The 12,717-nt window shown below is 40.6% G+C and overlaps 1 protein-coding gene across 1 annotated transcript; it reads left to right on the forward strand.

Moving 5' to 3' along the window:
* Positions 1–10,292: 10,292 nt before the first annotated feature.
* LOC103778354 (ubiquitin-conjugating enzyme E2 N) lies at positions 10,293–12,191 on the forward strand (the record flags this gene model as incomplete). The annotated part of the gene is made up of 3 exons (XM_008945937.1): positions 10,293–10,586; positions 10,770–10,910; positions 11,519–12,191. Coding segments are annotated over 3 exons (476 nt in total), but the record flags the coding sequence as incomplete, so codon positions are not given.
* Between the last annotated feature and the right edge of the window lie 526 nt (positions 12,192–12,717).

Genomic DNA, 12,717 nt, shown 5'->3' on the forward strand with positions numbered 1-12,717 from the left:
AGACATGCTCATAGAGATAGCCAGAGGTGGTGCTCTGAAACTGCAGTTCCCCTTCTCTGCAAATTTGAGGACCCTTATAAGAAAAGGGAAATAATTGATGCAGTTTGGTGCTGAATTAAGTCTTGGTGGTGTGTGGCCACAAAAGACATTTAAAGGAGGCTTGTGTTGAAGGAGAGGTTGAGATCCCCTGCAGGACTTCGTATAGGATCAAAACTTAATAGTTCCGAAATGCTGTAGTCTGCAGAAAATGAGAATAAGGTCATTCTCGGGGGAGAATGTTGCAAACCTTAAAAACGCTCCTCTGCATGTTATTGTTGTTTGGCAACAAGGTCTTCTGCCAAGAAGTGGGTAGATCTGGATTTTTTTTTTCTTGGCTGGTGCTGTTACCTGGAGTCCGTTTGCCTTCATTGCACTGTAAATGACTTTGTAGTGGTTAAGAGTTGTTTGTGTGGTGATGGGAACTGGGGAATCGGAAGTGCATGAGAGAAGATGGTCAGCGACCGAGGGGTTCATAGCACTTGCTTAGCAGAGCTGGAGTTTCAAGTTGCTGGACAGCTATCCGTAGATTGAGTACTAGCCAACAGGATCTAAATCTAGAAAAGTACCACTGTTCTAGTCTCTCTTTCTTAGAGCTGATGCCTTTGACTTGTTGACACTCTGAACGTTTTCTTGCCTTTTTTGGGGAGATGGAATAGATACAGTTGGGGCTGGTGATGGAGTCTGGGAACTTGCAGGACAGTGGAAGCTCAGTAATGAGTCCAGGCAGTGGAGGTGTGTGGTATGCTGATGTTGGGGGTTTATATGGCAAGGAAGAGAGGAATTCTTGCAGAGGCCAGCTACTGGAAACCACAAGTACAGCCTTCTATTTATGATGTTTGATCTTTGCTTTAGGGCTTAATGGGCTCTAATTTTTTTTTTTTTTTTTCTAAAAGGCAGACATAATTTTCAGAGTACTTCTTCCAATGTAGTTTTTACAATGATGCAACTTTAACCTAAACGTTCAAAAATTTCTCTGACAATATAACATCTGCTTAGGTAACAAATTTATTCTTCAAATTCTAAAGGTGATTAGCCTGCCCTTCCTATTGAGCAGCCTTACTGTATAAACAGATGTAGTTTGGGCCGTGCTAGCACAAAAGTTTCTGTGTTGCTGCGGTAGACTTGGACCAAGGGACTAATTTAACTCAGAACTCTGCAGCAAAGGTTATTTCTTAAGCCAAGTCAGTTCTGTGATCTCATTTGTCACTCAACTTCACAAACTCTTGGGCTGATGATAGGGATGTGTGGGATGGTGACTGTAGAAATGGGTGCTGCTGCTGAGAAGTTAGGGCTTCCCACTTGGGCAAACCCTTGCGTTTTGTGAGGAAAGGAAAATGTGGAGTGAGTGAAGTTCAGGGAGTTTACAGATGTGAGTGAAGTTGATCAAGAGGGGCTGAGAACCAGGATGAAGTGGCACGTAGAAAAGCAATTTGATTCAATTGTAATTTCAACAGATAAAGCCAATGAAGAATGAGAGTAAGGATTTGCACTAATTTTTAGTCATTGGGAGTAGTACATGAGTGTAATTTTTTTTTTTTTTTTAATTTCTTTTTTTGCTCTTGGTAGCGACTTTTCATCTGCTTTAGAATCTTCCTGGAGATCTTGGCAGCAAATATTTTCTGTAGAAAGCAAATATTGAAAAGACTAACAAGCAACCAGTTAAACCAAAAGATACCTCTTTTTCCTCATCACATGTTCTCCCACATAAATTGGTATGTGTGGTACCCTTCAGGTTCTAAGGGTTATAATTTCAGCTATAGCAGAAAATGCAGCTAGTGGCTTTCATTTTAAGTCTTGTCATCTCTTTTTGAAAAACGTTAATTTGTAATATCAGCTGTAGAGTCTGAAACAGTCTACCACATCCTCTCTAAAAGGGATTCTGGGGTGTAGGAGTATAACCCCCATCTTGGTAGGTGATGCTGAAGGTAAATTACTTGACCACTGCATAGAGAATTGAGCTGGTAAATGTGCTGCTGAAAATGCAAGGTAATTCCTCTGAGACTTTGCACAGACCTGTGGTATTGTCCCATTTTAAATATGTTGACTGCTGAAAATCTTAAAGATGTTATTTCTGTTATTTTAGAGTACTAATAAAGCCTCTAGTCGTAAGGATGCTTCAGTGTAGTGTCAACACTGTAAAAGGTTTATCACAAGTAAGAAGATCCAGTCTTTAGTGTTTCAGACTTTTATAGACAAAACTTTAATTTAGCAGTTTACCATCTGAGACTGAAATTAGCCCTATTGGTAGTTAAGCTTTTCTTCCTTTGGAATGAGGAGGTAGCTCTGTGTTTCCTTTTCAGGTTGGTTACCACACAGTACTGTTAGGCTGGTATGTTGCTGTGATTCATACTGCAGCCTCAACTCTTCAAACTGGCCCTTTCAGCCAGAGGAGCAGTCTGATCTCCCATCCTTCTGACAGCATGTTTGCACCCTCCTTTTTGTTAACACAGCTGTTTGCGTGGACATGTGGTGAACTCCATCAGGGACTCCTCTCTTTTTTATTTTTCCAGATTGGGTACATACTGTTTCACCATGAGGTTGAGAGACAGCTATACAGGCAAAAGTGAAGGTGCATAATAGGCTGAAGTGGAAAGGCAGCACAGTTTTGGTGTTGTGTTGTTTGTTTGTTTGTTTTTTTTTCCCATCGTTTTCCCAGTGGCCAGTCATTTATCAGCTTGAAGTGTTCATAAATTGTAAGGTGGTGGGATTTATCTAAGCTCCCTTTGTTCTAATGGATTTGATGAATTTCACCAGGTGACTTCACAGCTGGTACTAACGGGCTGTGTAGAGCAGAAGACTGTGTTAGATTCTGTCAAAAAGTGTATTCCTTCAATTGTAATATTTCACTAAACACTACTGTATTTAACTTGTGGAATAATATGCAGTATTTTTTACTTATTCAGTATTACTGATATACACTGGGATTACTAGGATGTCAGGAAATTAAACATGCAGACAGATGAATTACTAAGTAAATTTGGTGGAAGACATGGAGCTTGGATTTCTTCCTTGAGCTGATTTGTGCTGACTTTGCAAGCAAAATCTTTCTTAAATTCTAGTGGTCTTCATACAGTAGCCTTGAAGTTCCCATGTTTTGTAGGTGCTAGATATTGATTTATTCTTAACTTTTTTAGGCACATCCCTGGATGCATGCAGTGGGAAATATGTGGTGATTAACTATTGCTATAGTACAGGGGATGGAATTGCAATTATTTTTCCAAGCAAATGATATAATACTCCTTTCTAAAAAGCAATGAAGAAGGATTAAAAAATTGGCTAATCTCATGGAACAGTTTTTCTTCACTACTGGAACGATCTCTGTCAGAGAGGTGAAACTTTAGAGAGTTCAGTTCAGCTGCAGTGGCTTTGCTGGGTAAGAACTAATGTTTGGGGTGGGGTTATTGCAAATATTTGCATGTATTAGTTTCCTGATTTTTGTTATTTGCCAGTATGCCCCTGTTTGATTTTGCCTTAGTGTGTTGATAGCAAGTGAGACTTCTGAAGTAGTTTTTTTTTGTTTTCCAAAAATGCAGCATACAGCAATCTGTTTGGTTTATTTTTTATTTTGACTGGGACCTTGACAGCTTGAGGCTTTCATAAACACCTCTGCATGACTGGAGGTGATTATAAGAGTAGTATATTTCTAATGGATTCTCCCTTTGTAGGCTTGTTCGTACCTCCCTGTGTTCTGTCAGTTGAGTTCTGTGCCTGTCTGTATATGGAAGGATCTTCTGGGTTGATTCACTTCCTTAAAGAATGGTCTGTCTTGTTCTGCGTATATGAACCAGGAGTGGATGAGTTTTTACCTCCACTGAAAGCAGAATAATCAAAGCTCAAAGAATTAAATATACATGCCCCCTAACCCCTCTCCCCCCTCCAAATCAGTCCTGTGTGTGTCGCTCCTCTCAGTCTTGGCAACCTGAAAAAAAACTCATCCCTACTTCCTGCTCTGTTGGCCTCTTCTAGAGATCACAGCACCCTCTCTCTTCCTGAGGCACCTTGTCCTCACAGGTTACCATAAAAATAGTTTGAGGGTTTCTCCCCTCTTGAGCACAATTAGCTTTCAATGTAATGTCTTCATAAAATAGTTATGTAGAATGTCAACTACACCATCTGTCCCATCCGTATCATCTGTCACTCTACTTCAGGCCACGTGGATTAATAAGAAAAGGTTTGCTTTTGCTTGTCAAAACACCTTCAATACTTTTGTGGATTTTAACCACTTAATGAGAAATAAAGATAAAATTGTGGGGTGCATAACCAGTTGTGAATGACAGGTGTTTTTTTTTTTTTTTTTTTTTTTTTTTTTTTTTTTTTGTTAAAGTACCGACTGGTGTGTGTATTCATTTTGGGTTTATTAATTTTCTTCGGTGAGTGGGAATTATGACATTAATGTGGAATTGGAAAAAGTGGAGTAAAAGCAGGAGTGAGAAGAGATTTCAATCTAAAATCATTGCAGAGTATGACAAATAGAAATAACTGACTACAGCAGCACGGGTTACTTCATTGAGTGCTTTAGCGCTCAAAATATGTTCTGAAATATCTTCTGTGAAAATTACTTCAGTATACTAGAGGAGACCTAGTAAGAAACACTATCAAGTGCTGTTCTAGAACACATACTAGATGGAAATTTGTATTTCCATGAAGACTAAATTAAATGCTTTGTTATAAAAACATTTATATGTTTTTCTATCAGCTCTTTCTATCCTCATTGGCAATTTTTTGGCCACACAAGAGTAGTAGACTTGGTTGGAACGAACTGCATAAACAGCATGTAGCATCATGTGAAGAGTTCTTCACATCTTTCTCTTCACATCTTTCTCTTCAGTAGCACTGAGCTTGGTTTCTGTCTTGGCCATTGACAGTTTACAAAGTGTACAGAAGAATTTAAATTGGACAAGGAATTCAGAGGAGGTTCTGGGGAGAGAGAGGGAAGTAACAGCAGAAAACTCATTTCCTTGGCTGAAGACTGCTCGAAAGATTTTGCTTAACAGTACTGGAAAGTTACATATTGCATAAGCTTTCCATTAGTTAAGGGTGGGAAGTTAAAAGTTTAATTAGAAGAGAGTTCTGTTTGAGAGACTTTTTTGTGGGGTTATCATCCTCTGGGGAAGGTAATATAAAATTACAGAATAAAATCAACATGTAGTTAAACACTTTCTTGTTTGTAGGTTGAGTCCCCATCTCATGACTCTGTCATGGGTGATTTACAGGGCGGGCTTTTGTTTTATTTTGGTAATGTACACTTAAAATCTTTACACAGTTTAGTTTCCTGATGGGGTGCCCTGTATACTGACAACTGTTTATCTTAAAAATTACTATTTTCTCCAAGTCTTAGGGCAAATCAACTTGATTTTACTATCAGCATGTCTTCCACTGGCCACCTTACTGTAAGGCGTGGAAGTCAAGTCCTTGATACCACCTTAGGACTGGATCTACTTGTATGTTTAAGCATTTTATATGCATAGACTTTAATAAGTGTTTTATATGCTTAGACTTTAAAATTTAACTTTCTGAGTAATTTTTCCCTTTCTGTTCCGTTTCTGTGGTTTCCCCCAGTACTTACCGAAGAAACTATTATAAATGTATTCCTAATTGAAGGGCAGAAGCATTATTTACTGTCAGTTTAGCAGGTGCTGTTGATGTATTTAAGTACAAATATTTCACATTCTTTTAATAAAGGGAATTTTTCTTGTGTTTTTCATAGTCTAACAAGTTTGTCTGTTACACAGTTATAAAAAGATGCCTTTTGTGTACCAGTGCTTCTGTAAAAATCCAGCCTTTACATAAAATGGTACTGATGTGTGTCCACAGCAGTCACGACCTATCATTTTATGTGGGTCAGAGAAGTTTAGCCTGGTGCTTGCTCTCTCAGCATGAAGGCTGCATCAGAGCCTGGCAGGTATGAAAGATAAGTGTCAACAAATTCCCTCACAGATTTCTTTCAAGTAGAATTGTAGAATAACTTTGGCTGGAAAAGACCTTTCAGATTGAGTCCAACCATTGATCCTATTCTGCAAAGTCCACCTCTAAGCCATATTCCCAAGCACCACAGCTATATGGCTTTTAAACACATACAAGGATGGTGACTCAATCACCTCCCTGGGCAGCATGTTCCAGTGCCTCACTGTCCTTTCAGTGAAAAAGGTCTTCCTAATGTCCAATCTAAACCTCCCTTGGAGCAGCTTGAGGCTGTTCCCTCTTGTTCTATCACTAGTTACTTGTGAGAAGACACCAGCACTTTCCTCTTTACAACACCTTTTCAGGAAGCTGTAGACAACAAGGTGGTCTCCCCTCAGCCCCTCCTTGTCCTGTTGGCCACACTATTTCTAATACAAGCCAGGATGCCATTGGCCTTTTTGGCCACCCAGACACACTGCTGGCTCATATTCAGCTGCTTGTCGATCAGTACCCCCATGTCCCTTTCTTTCGAGCAGCTTTCCAGCCACTCTTCCCCAAGCCTGTAGTGTTGCATGGGGTTGTTGTGGCCCAAGTGCAGGACCTGACGCTTGGTCTTGTTGAAGCTCATACAATTGACCATGGCCCCTTGATCCGGTCTGTCCAAGTCTCTCTGCAGAGCCTCCGTACCCTCAAGCAGATCAACACTCCCACCAAAGTTGGTGTCGTCTGCAAACTCACTGAGGATGCACTCTGTCTCCTCATCAAAGTCATTGCTGAAGCTGTTAAACAGAAGTGGTCCAAATACTGAGCCCTGAGGACCCCAGCTTGTGACTGGTTGTCAGCTGGATTCAGCTCCATTCACCACCACTCTCCGGGCCTAGCCATCCAGCCAGCGTTTGGCCCAGCAGAGAGTGTGCCCATCCAAGCCATAAGCGGTGTGGGTTTTTTTTCCCCATGAGAATGCTGTGAGAAGCAGTGTCAGAGGCATTATGGAAATCCAGGTAGACAATATCCACAGCCTTTCCCTCACCTACCAGACAGGTCATATTGTCACAGAAGATCAGGTTTGTCAAGCAGGGCCTGCCATGCATAAACCCATGCTGACAGGGCCTGATCACCTTGATGTGTTATATATGGTGCATAATGGCACTCAAGATGGTCTGTTCCATGACCTTCCCTGGCACTGATGTCAGACTGACAGGTCTGTAGTTCCCTGGATACTCCTTTCGGCCTTTCTTGTATCACAGTTGCTACCCTCCATTCCACTGGGACCTCCCCAGTTAGCCAGAGCTGGTGGTAAATGATGGAAAGATCATAAACTCTCCTTTTGTTCCTGAGTTCCAGCCAAAGCTTGCTGTTCAGTGAGGCCTCTTGTGGAAACGGCTCATCTTTCAGCAGATTGGGATAAAGTGCTTCTGCACATTTAAGACTTACTTCTTGAAGGATGTCCAGCCTTCCTGGACTCCTTTACCCTTCAGGCTGCCTCCCAAGGGACTTTGTCAATTAGTCTCCTGATGAACAGGCCAGAGTCTGCCCTCTGGAGGTCCAAGGTGTCAGTTTTACTGACGCCCCTCCTGACTTCCCCAAGAACTGAAAACTATAGCTATGCAATGGCTCTGCCCTGGGTGGCCCCCAGCCGTGTTCCTCCTCACCTCTGGCTGAACAAGCTTCAGTTGCGCTGCAGCGGTGGGGCCCTGCGCACGGCGCAGGAGGCAGGGCGTGCCTGCGTAAAGCGTTTTGCATCTGGTATCAGTGTTCCACAGGGGCCCAGGACGTGCTCCGAGTAGCCTCGGCACCGGTGTAGCTGGATGCAGCATAGATGTCTTTCTTTGCCCTCCCCTTTTCTGTGGTGTTTCATAGCAAGGTAGCCACATCCATGTAAGGTAGAGGCATGAAGGGCTGTCTGGACGCGATGACGTACCAGCAGTGGCACCGTGGCACCTCAGCTAGAAGCAGCGTTTTTCTCATCCATGGGCGCTCTCATTGTTCATTGACAAATGTTTTTCAGTGGTGGGATGTGCAGCTCGCAGCCAGGCCTTGCTCCCGCAGTTAGGCCGACAGGTAGAAGTGCTGATACTGCTGCGACAGAACTGCTGAGTCTGGGTTACTTTAAGCCAGGATTGGCTGCCCTGTGTGGCTGCAGTCAGCATACTGGTATAACGATGGAGGTAGTGTGGGGGCTATGGGCTGCTGAGATCAGCCCGGCTATTAAAATGTATTACCCTTAATATTTAAAGGTAAGACTGGCTTTTTTGTTTTTTTTTTTTGTTTTTTTTTTTTGGCCATTTCAGCATACCTATAAGAAACATATCCAGGATTTGCCTACTAGTGTGTATCTGGCAAAATCCAAGTGGTAGCAGCTGTGAAAGTGTTTAAAAATTGGGGTTTTGGTTCTTCTTTAATTTCAGGGTGTATTAGTTTTTGTTTGGCATAAGATGCTTTCTTCCCCAAACTGTCAAACTGTAAATAAGTATCTGGTCCTTCACAGGTGGAAATCCAAATTGTCCCATTTACCTGCAGCAGCACTTGTCCTGAAAACTTGCTGAAAGAAACAGAGAATGTTCTATGCATTTAAAGGTGTAATCAATAGTTTCTTACTGACTTCTCTACCAGTGAACTAAAGCTTTAAGTATTTATTACAGCTGCTTTTCTACCGAATTACTGTACGAGTAAATAGCCAGCAGAATACAAATTCTGAGTATGTTGCAAATTTCTGTGTACAATTTAAAATATATTTGCAGAAGTGAGTGTAGACACCTCTGAGAAGCTTGCGTAGCCTTGCAGTGGCACTGGCAGCTAAAGCCAGTAGCCAGATAAGTAGGCAATACGTAGTCACAACAAGGAATTAGACCAAATACGCTTGTTTTTATGTTTGTGTATGTAGCTAGTAATAACTTTAGTGTTATGGTTTATAGGACTGTGACAATTTCAAGATGACTAACTGGATCTCAGCATTAATTACTGTGACTTCTTTATATTACATATTTGATAATTTTTTGCTGAAGTGAGGTGTTATTTAACAGCCATCTCACTTACATGCTGTGTGAATTTATTTCTACAAAAGGTCAGTATTGTAACAGTCCAGTTATGTTTGAAGAATGTATTAAACCAAGTAGAGGTAATCTCTTTTGTGCTTTTACTGATGATGTTGTAGAGACACAGAATAAATGTGCTATAAAACTAGACTAACACATTAATACTACAACTGTAAGTTACCATTTTTAATCAGTAGAAAGAGTAAAAAATTAATATTTGCTTTGTGAAAACCAGTGTAGAAAGGTGGTGAAAAAATGAACTGTAGGTAGTAAAAACAAACTAGACGAAAGGAAGGAAAGGGGGCTAAAATTACCCGAGGAAATGAAGCTTCTGTAGAACTTCTTGTCCTGGCCTGATGTTCTTTTGCCTGTTTTGGGCTTGGTGTGTATTGTTGGTTGGTTTTGGTTTTTTTTATTTTTTAATATAAGAAGGAGTAGAATGGTGCCTGTGAGACTTGTGATGGCTGGCAGCAGGGGAGAGAAAGATGAGCTGGGCTTGGTTGGTCTGTATGCTCGGTGTGTTACCAGGATGGATGGTCACAACGTGGGCAGCTCTTAGCTGTGGTCACAGTGTGATGCCTGAGGTGGGGCTGGTGCTCTACATGGAATAATTGATCAACTAAGAATAGAAATCCCCAGGGGAAAGCAGGATTTCCTAATTTTGATGTTTACAGAACAACTTGCTTGTCTCCTACACTTTGTTAGGATGACTTTAAGCATAGTTACAGGTAGGCTGGAAGTGCTCACACCAAAGCTATTTATGTGTACGTATGTATGTGTAAATACACAAAACATCCTTAAAAATATCTGTTGTGTTGAAGCAGAATAGTACTTTAAATTCTTTGAAGCTGGATCTGATTCCAGTACAAATGTTCATCATAATAAACCAGTCGGCTCTTGTTGGAGTAAACTGCAAACACTTCCTGTGAGTGATTAACCCCTTTGCCTTTTCACTTATGGGGCTTCTGTTGAAGGTAAAATGTGAAATGCTTATTCATTGTGACATTCTTTGAAGTGCTTTTAAGTACATTGGGGAAAAAAAATAACAGCTTGGCAGTAGTTTACTCAAAAGTTAAGGAATTTGAGGACCGCTTAATTGTTATCCATTACCTTGTGCTATAGAAGGATGTGCTATTACAGCGGTTGAGGGACCCAAAAGGAGATGTGTACCAGTCTGTCACATCCTCCTCTTCTTTCTGCAGATGGTGTTTGACTTCAAGGTATTTGTCTAATGATATTTCTGTGGAGGTGGGCAAAGAGCTCATAATGAACACTTACTGGTTTTAAAATAGTTTGTGTAGACTGCGTTTATTTCAGATGGGTTGTATCTGCTACATTGCCTCTTCTCCTCCTTCTTCTTCCAGGAGACGCAGCGTTTGCTTGCGGAGCCGGTCCCTGGCATAAAAGCAGAGCCGGATGAAAGCAATGCACGTTACTTTCATGTGGTCATTGCAGGCCCACAGGATTCCCCCTTTGAGGGTGGGACATTTAAACTTGAACTATTTCTCCCCGAAGAATATCCCATGGCAGCTCCTAAAGTACGTTTCATGACCAAAATTTACCATCCCAATGTAGACAAGCTGGGAAGAATATGTTTAGATATTTTGAAAGGTAAGTGCTACCTTGTGTTTTCTCTTTTGATCTTAAGAGGTATAGAAACTTGGAAATTGACCCTAAGAGATTTCATTTGCTTCAATAGTACCTTGCTTATTCTTTTATGTGGGAGAGGTAAACTTGGTGTTTCTGTAGGTGATGGCGAATATAGTGCTCATTCTGATGTAAATGTCTCTTCAGATAAATGGTCCCCAGCTTTGCAGATCCGCACAGTTCTGCTCTCAATCCAGGCTTTGTTAAGTGCTCCTAATCCAGATGATCCATTAGCAAATGATGTAGCGGAGCAATGGAAGACCAATGAAGCCCAAGCCATAGAAACAGGTGACGTATCGTATGCTTTTTTCCTAGTTTTAGGAAGTACCTGATTAGTAATTGGTTGGTGTATGTAAATCCTGACCTCTTGTTCTGTCTGCAACTTGCAGAAGCAATTACTGCATATGGTCATAGTCTGAGTACCCTGAAGGTGTCTGCAGTGGTCTGTTTTCAAGTCTGTGAGGCTTGCTACAAGAAAAGCTCCTTTGGTCTGTTTTATCTTGAGTTTTTACGGTCCTAAGTTGCAAGCATGTCTAATTTGGAGTTATAGTAAAATAAAAGTACACCACTACTTTTTCTCTAAAGCTTAAGGAACAGATTATCTGGTTTCAGAGAGTATATCTCTTCCATATCTGCTTCTGTTGCAGGCTGTAATGGAATTTGTAATGGAATGTAATAGAATTCCTTCAAAGGAATTACTGCATTATGCCTCCTCACTTTTGGATTCACTGCAGTCAGGCCTTTTCTCTAACAGATAAAAGTTGATAGCTGCTAGAGTTCAAAACTCACTTAAAATTTCAGAACTGATGCATTTTGTGTACTCAGGTCTTTTAAAATGTCTTTTTCGGGCTTTATAAAAGTAATCATTTCTTCAATGTGTTTCTTTTTCTTTACAGCGAGAGCATGGACTAGGCTATATGCCATGAATAATATTTAAATGCGCTTTGAAAATGGAGTGTGCATCCCTTCTGCCAAGACCTCTTCCTTTTTTGTTTGCATTTAATGGACACAGTCTTAGAAACATTACAGAATAAAAGCCCAGGCATCTTCAGTCCCTTGGTGATTAAATGCACATTAGCAAATCTGTGTCTTGTCCTAATTCACTGTTGTACCGCATGAGCAGAGGCTAGAAGTATCATCCGGATTGTTGTGTGAAGTTGTTTGAAAGCAGCAGCACATCTCTGCTTTGAATCATTTTTCCCATGGTTTAAGTATAAGCACTGTGAATGAAGGTAGGCAGGGTTAGCTGCGGGGCTTTTCGTTTTAATTTTGTGGGCTCCTCCTCCCTTTTTATGGTGATGCTAATTGCATTGGTAAAAGCAGCTAACGAGTTATACTTTAGAATATACCCTCTAGCCCAGTCTAACTTAGACACTGTAGATGGACAAGCTTCGTTGTTTGAACAAAACCCGGGAACATTAAACATCCGTCACCTTCACTAATAATATTGTGATTCTGCTGTTGAGTGTAGAAAAAAAAATCCCTCCAAGAAGAAGCTTGTGACCATTTTGTATGGCTTATCTGGAAAATCTGTAAATCTTATTTAGTAAAATATTTTTTGTTATTCTACTTTGCCTTTGTACAGTTTATTTTTCTGTGTTTTTGTTTCTTTAATGTGACAATCGTATTTAAAAAAATTGAAACCGCAATTGACAATTTGTCCTTGCCAGTCTGACAGATTAAACAGTGGAATTCACAAGATGATTTTTTTTTTTTTTTTTTGCTTCTGTTTAGTGACTTTTTTTTGTTAGCTTGTGCTACGTGGGTGACCTTACCTGTCCTACTTAATATGAAATCGCATTTGGAGTGACTTAGAAAAAAGTCTCTGATGCAACTGTTTTAACTGTAGTTTGAGTAATACATTGATAGGCATTTTCATGGAAATAAACATAACCAAGTAGGAGGTTGTGCACAAATGACAGCACTAATTATGAGTATCTGCTAACTTCTCTTTGCTGCTCATCATCATTAGATGTTAGGCCTCACAGTTTTCTAACTTAATTCCTGCCCTCTGTTAACATGACATACCAGTGTAGAGAACCACTCTTGCAGCCAGCATCTGCATCGGCTGATGTTTGCTTAACCACTTGCAGCT

The sequence above is a fragment of the Merops nubicus genome, unplaced genomic scaffold, assembly GCF_000691845.1.
Source record: "Merops nubicus isolate BGI_N331 unplaced genomic scaffold, ASM69184v1 scaffold6278, whole genome shotgun sequence".
Classification (NCBI taxonomy): domain Eukaryota; kingdom Metazoa; phylum Chordata; class Aves; order Coraciiformes; family Meropidae; genus Merops; species Merops nubicus.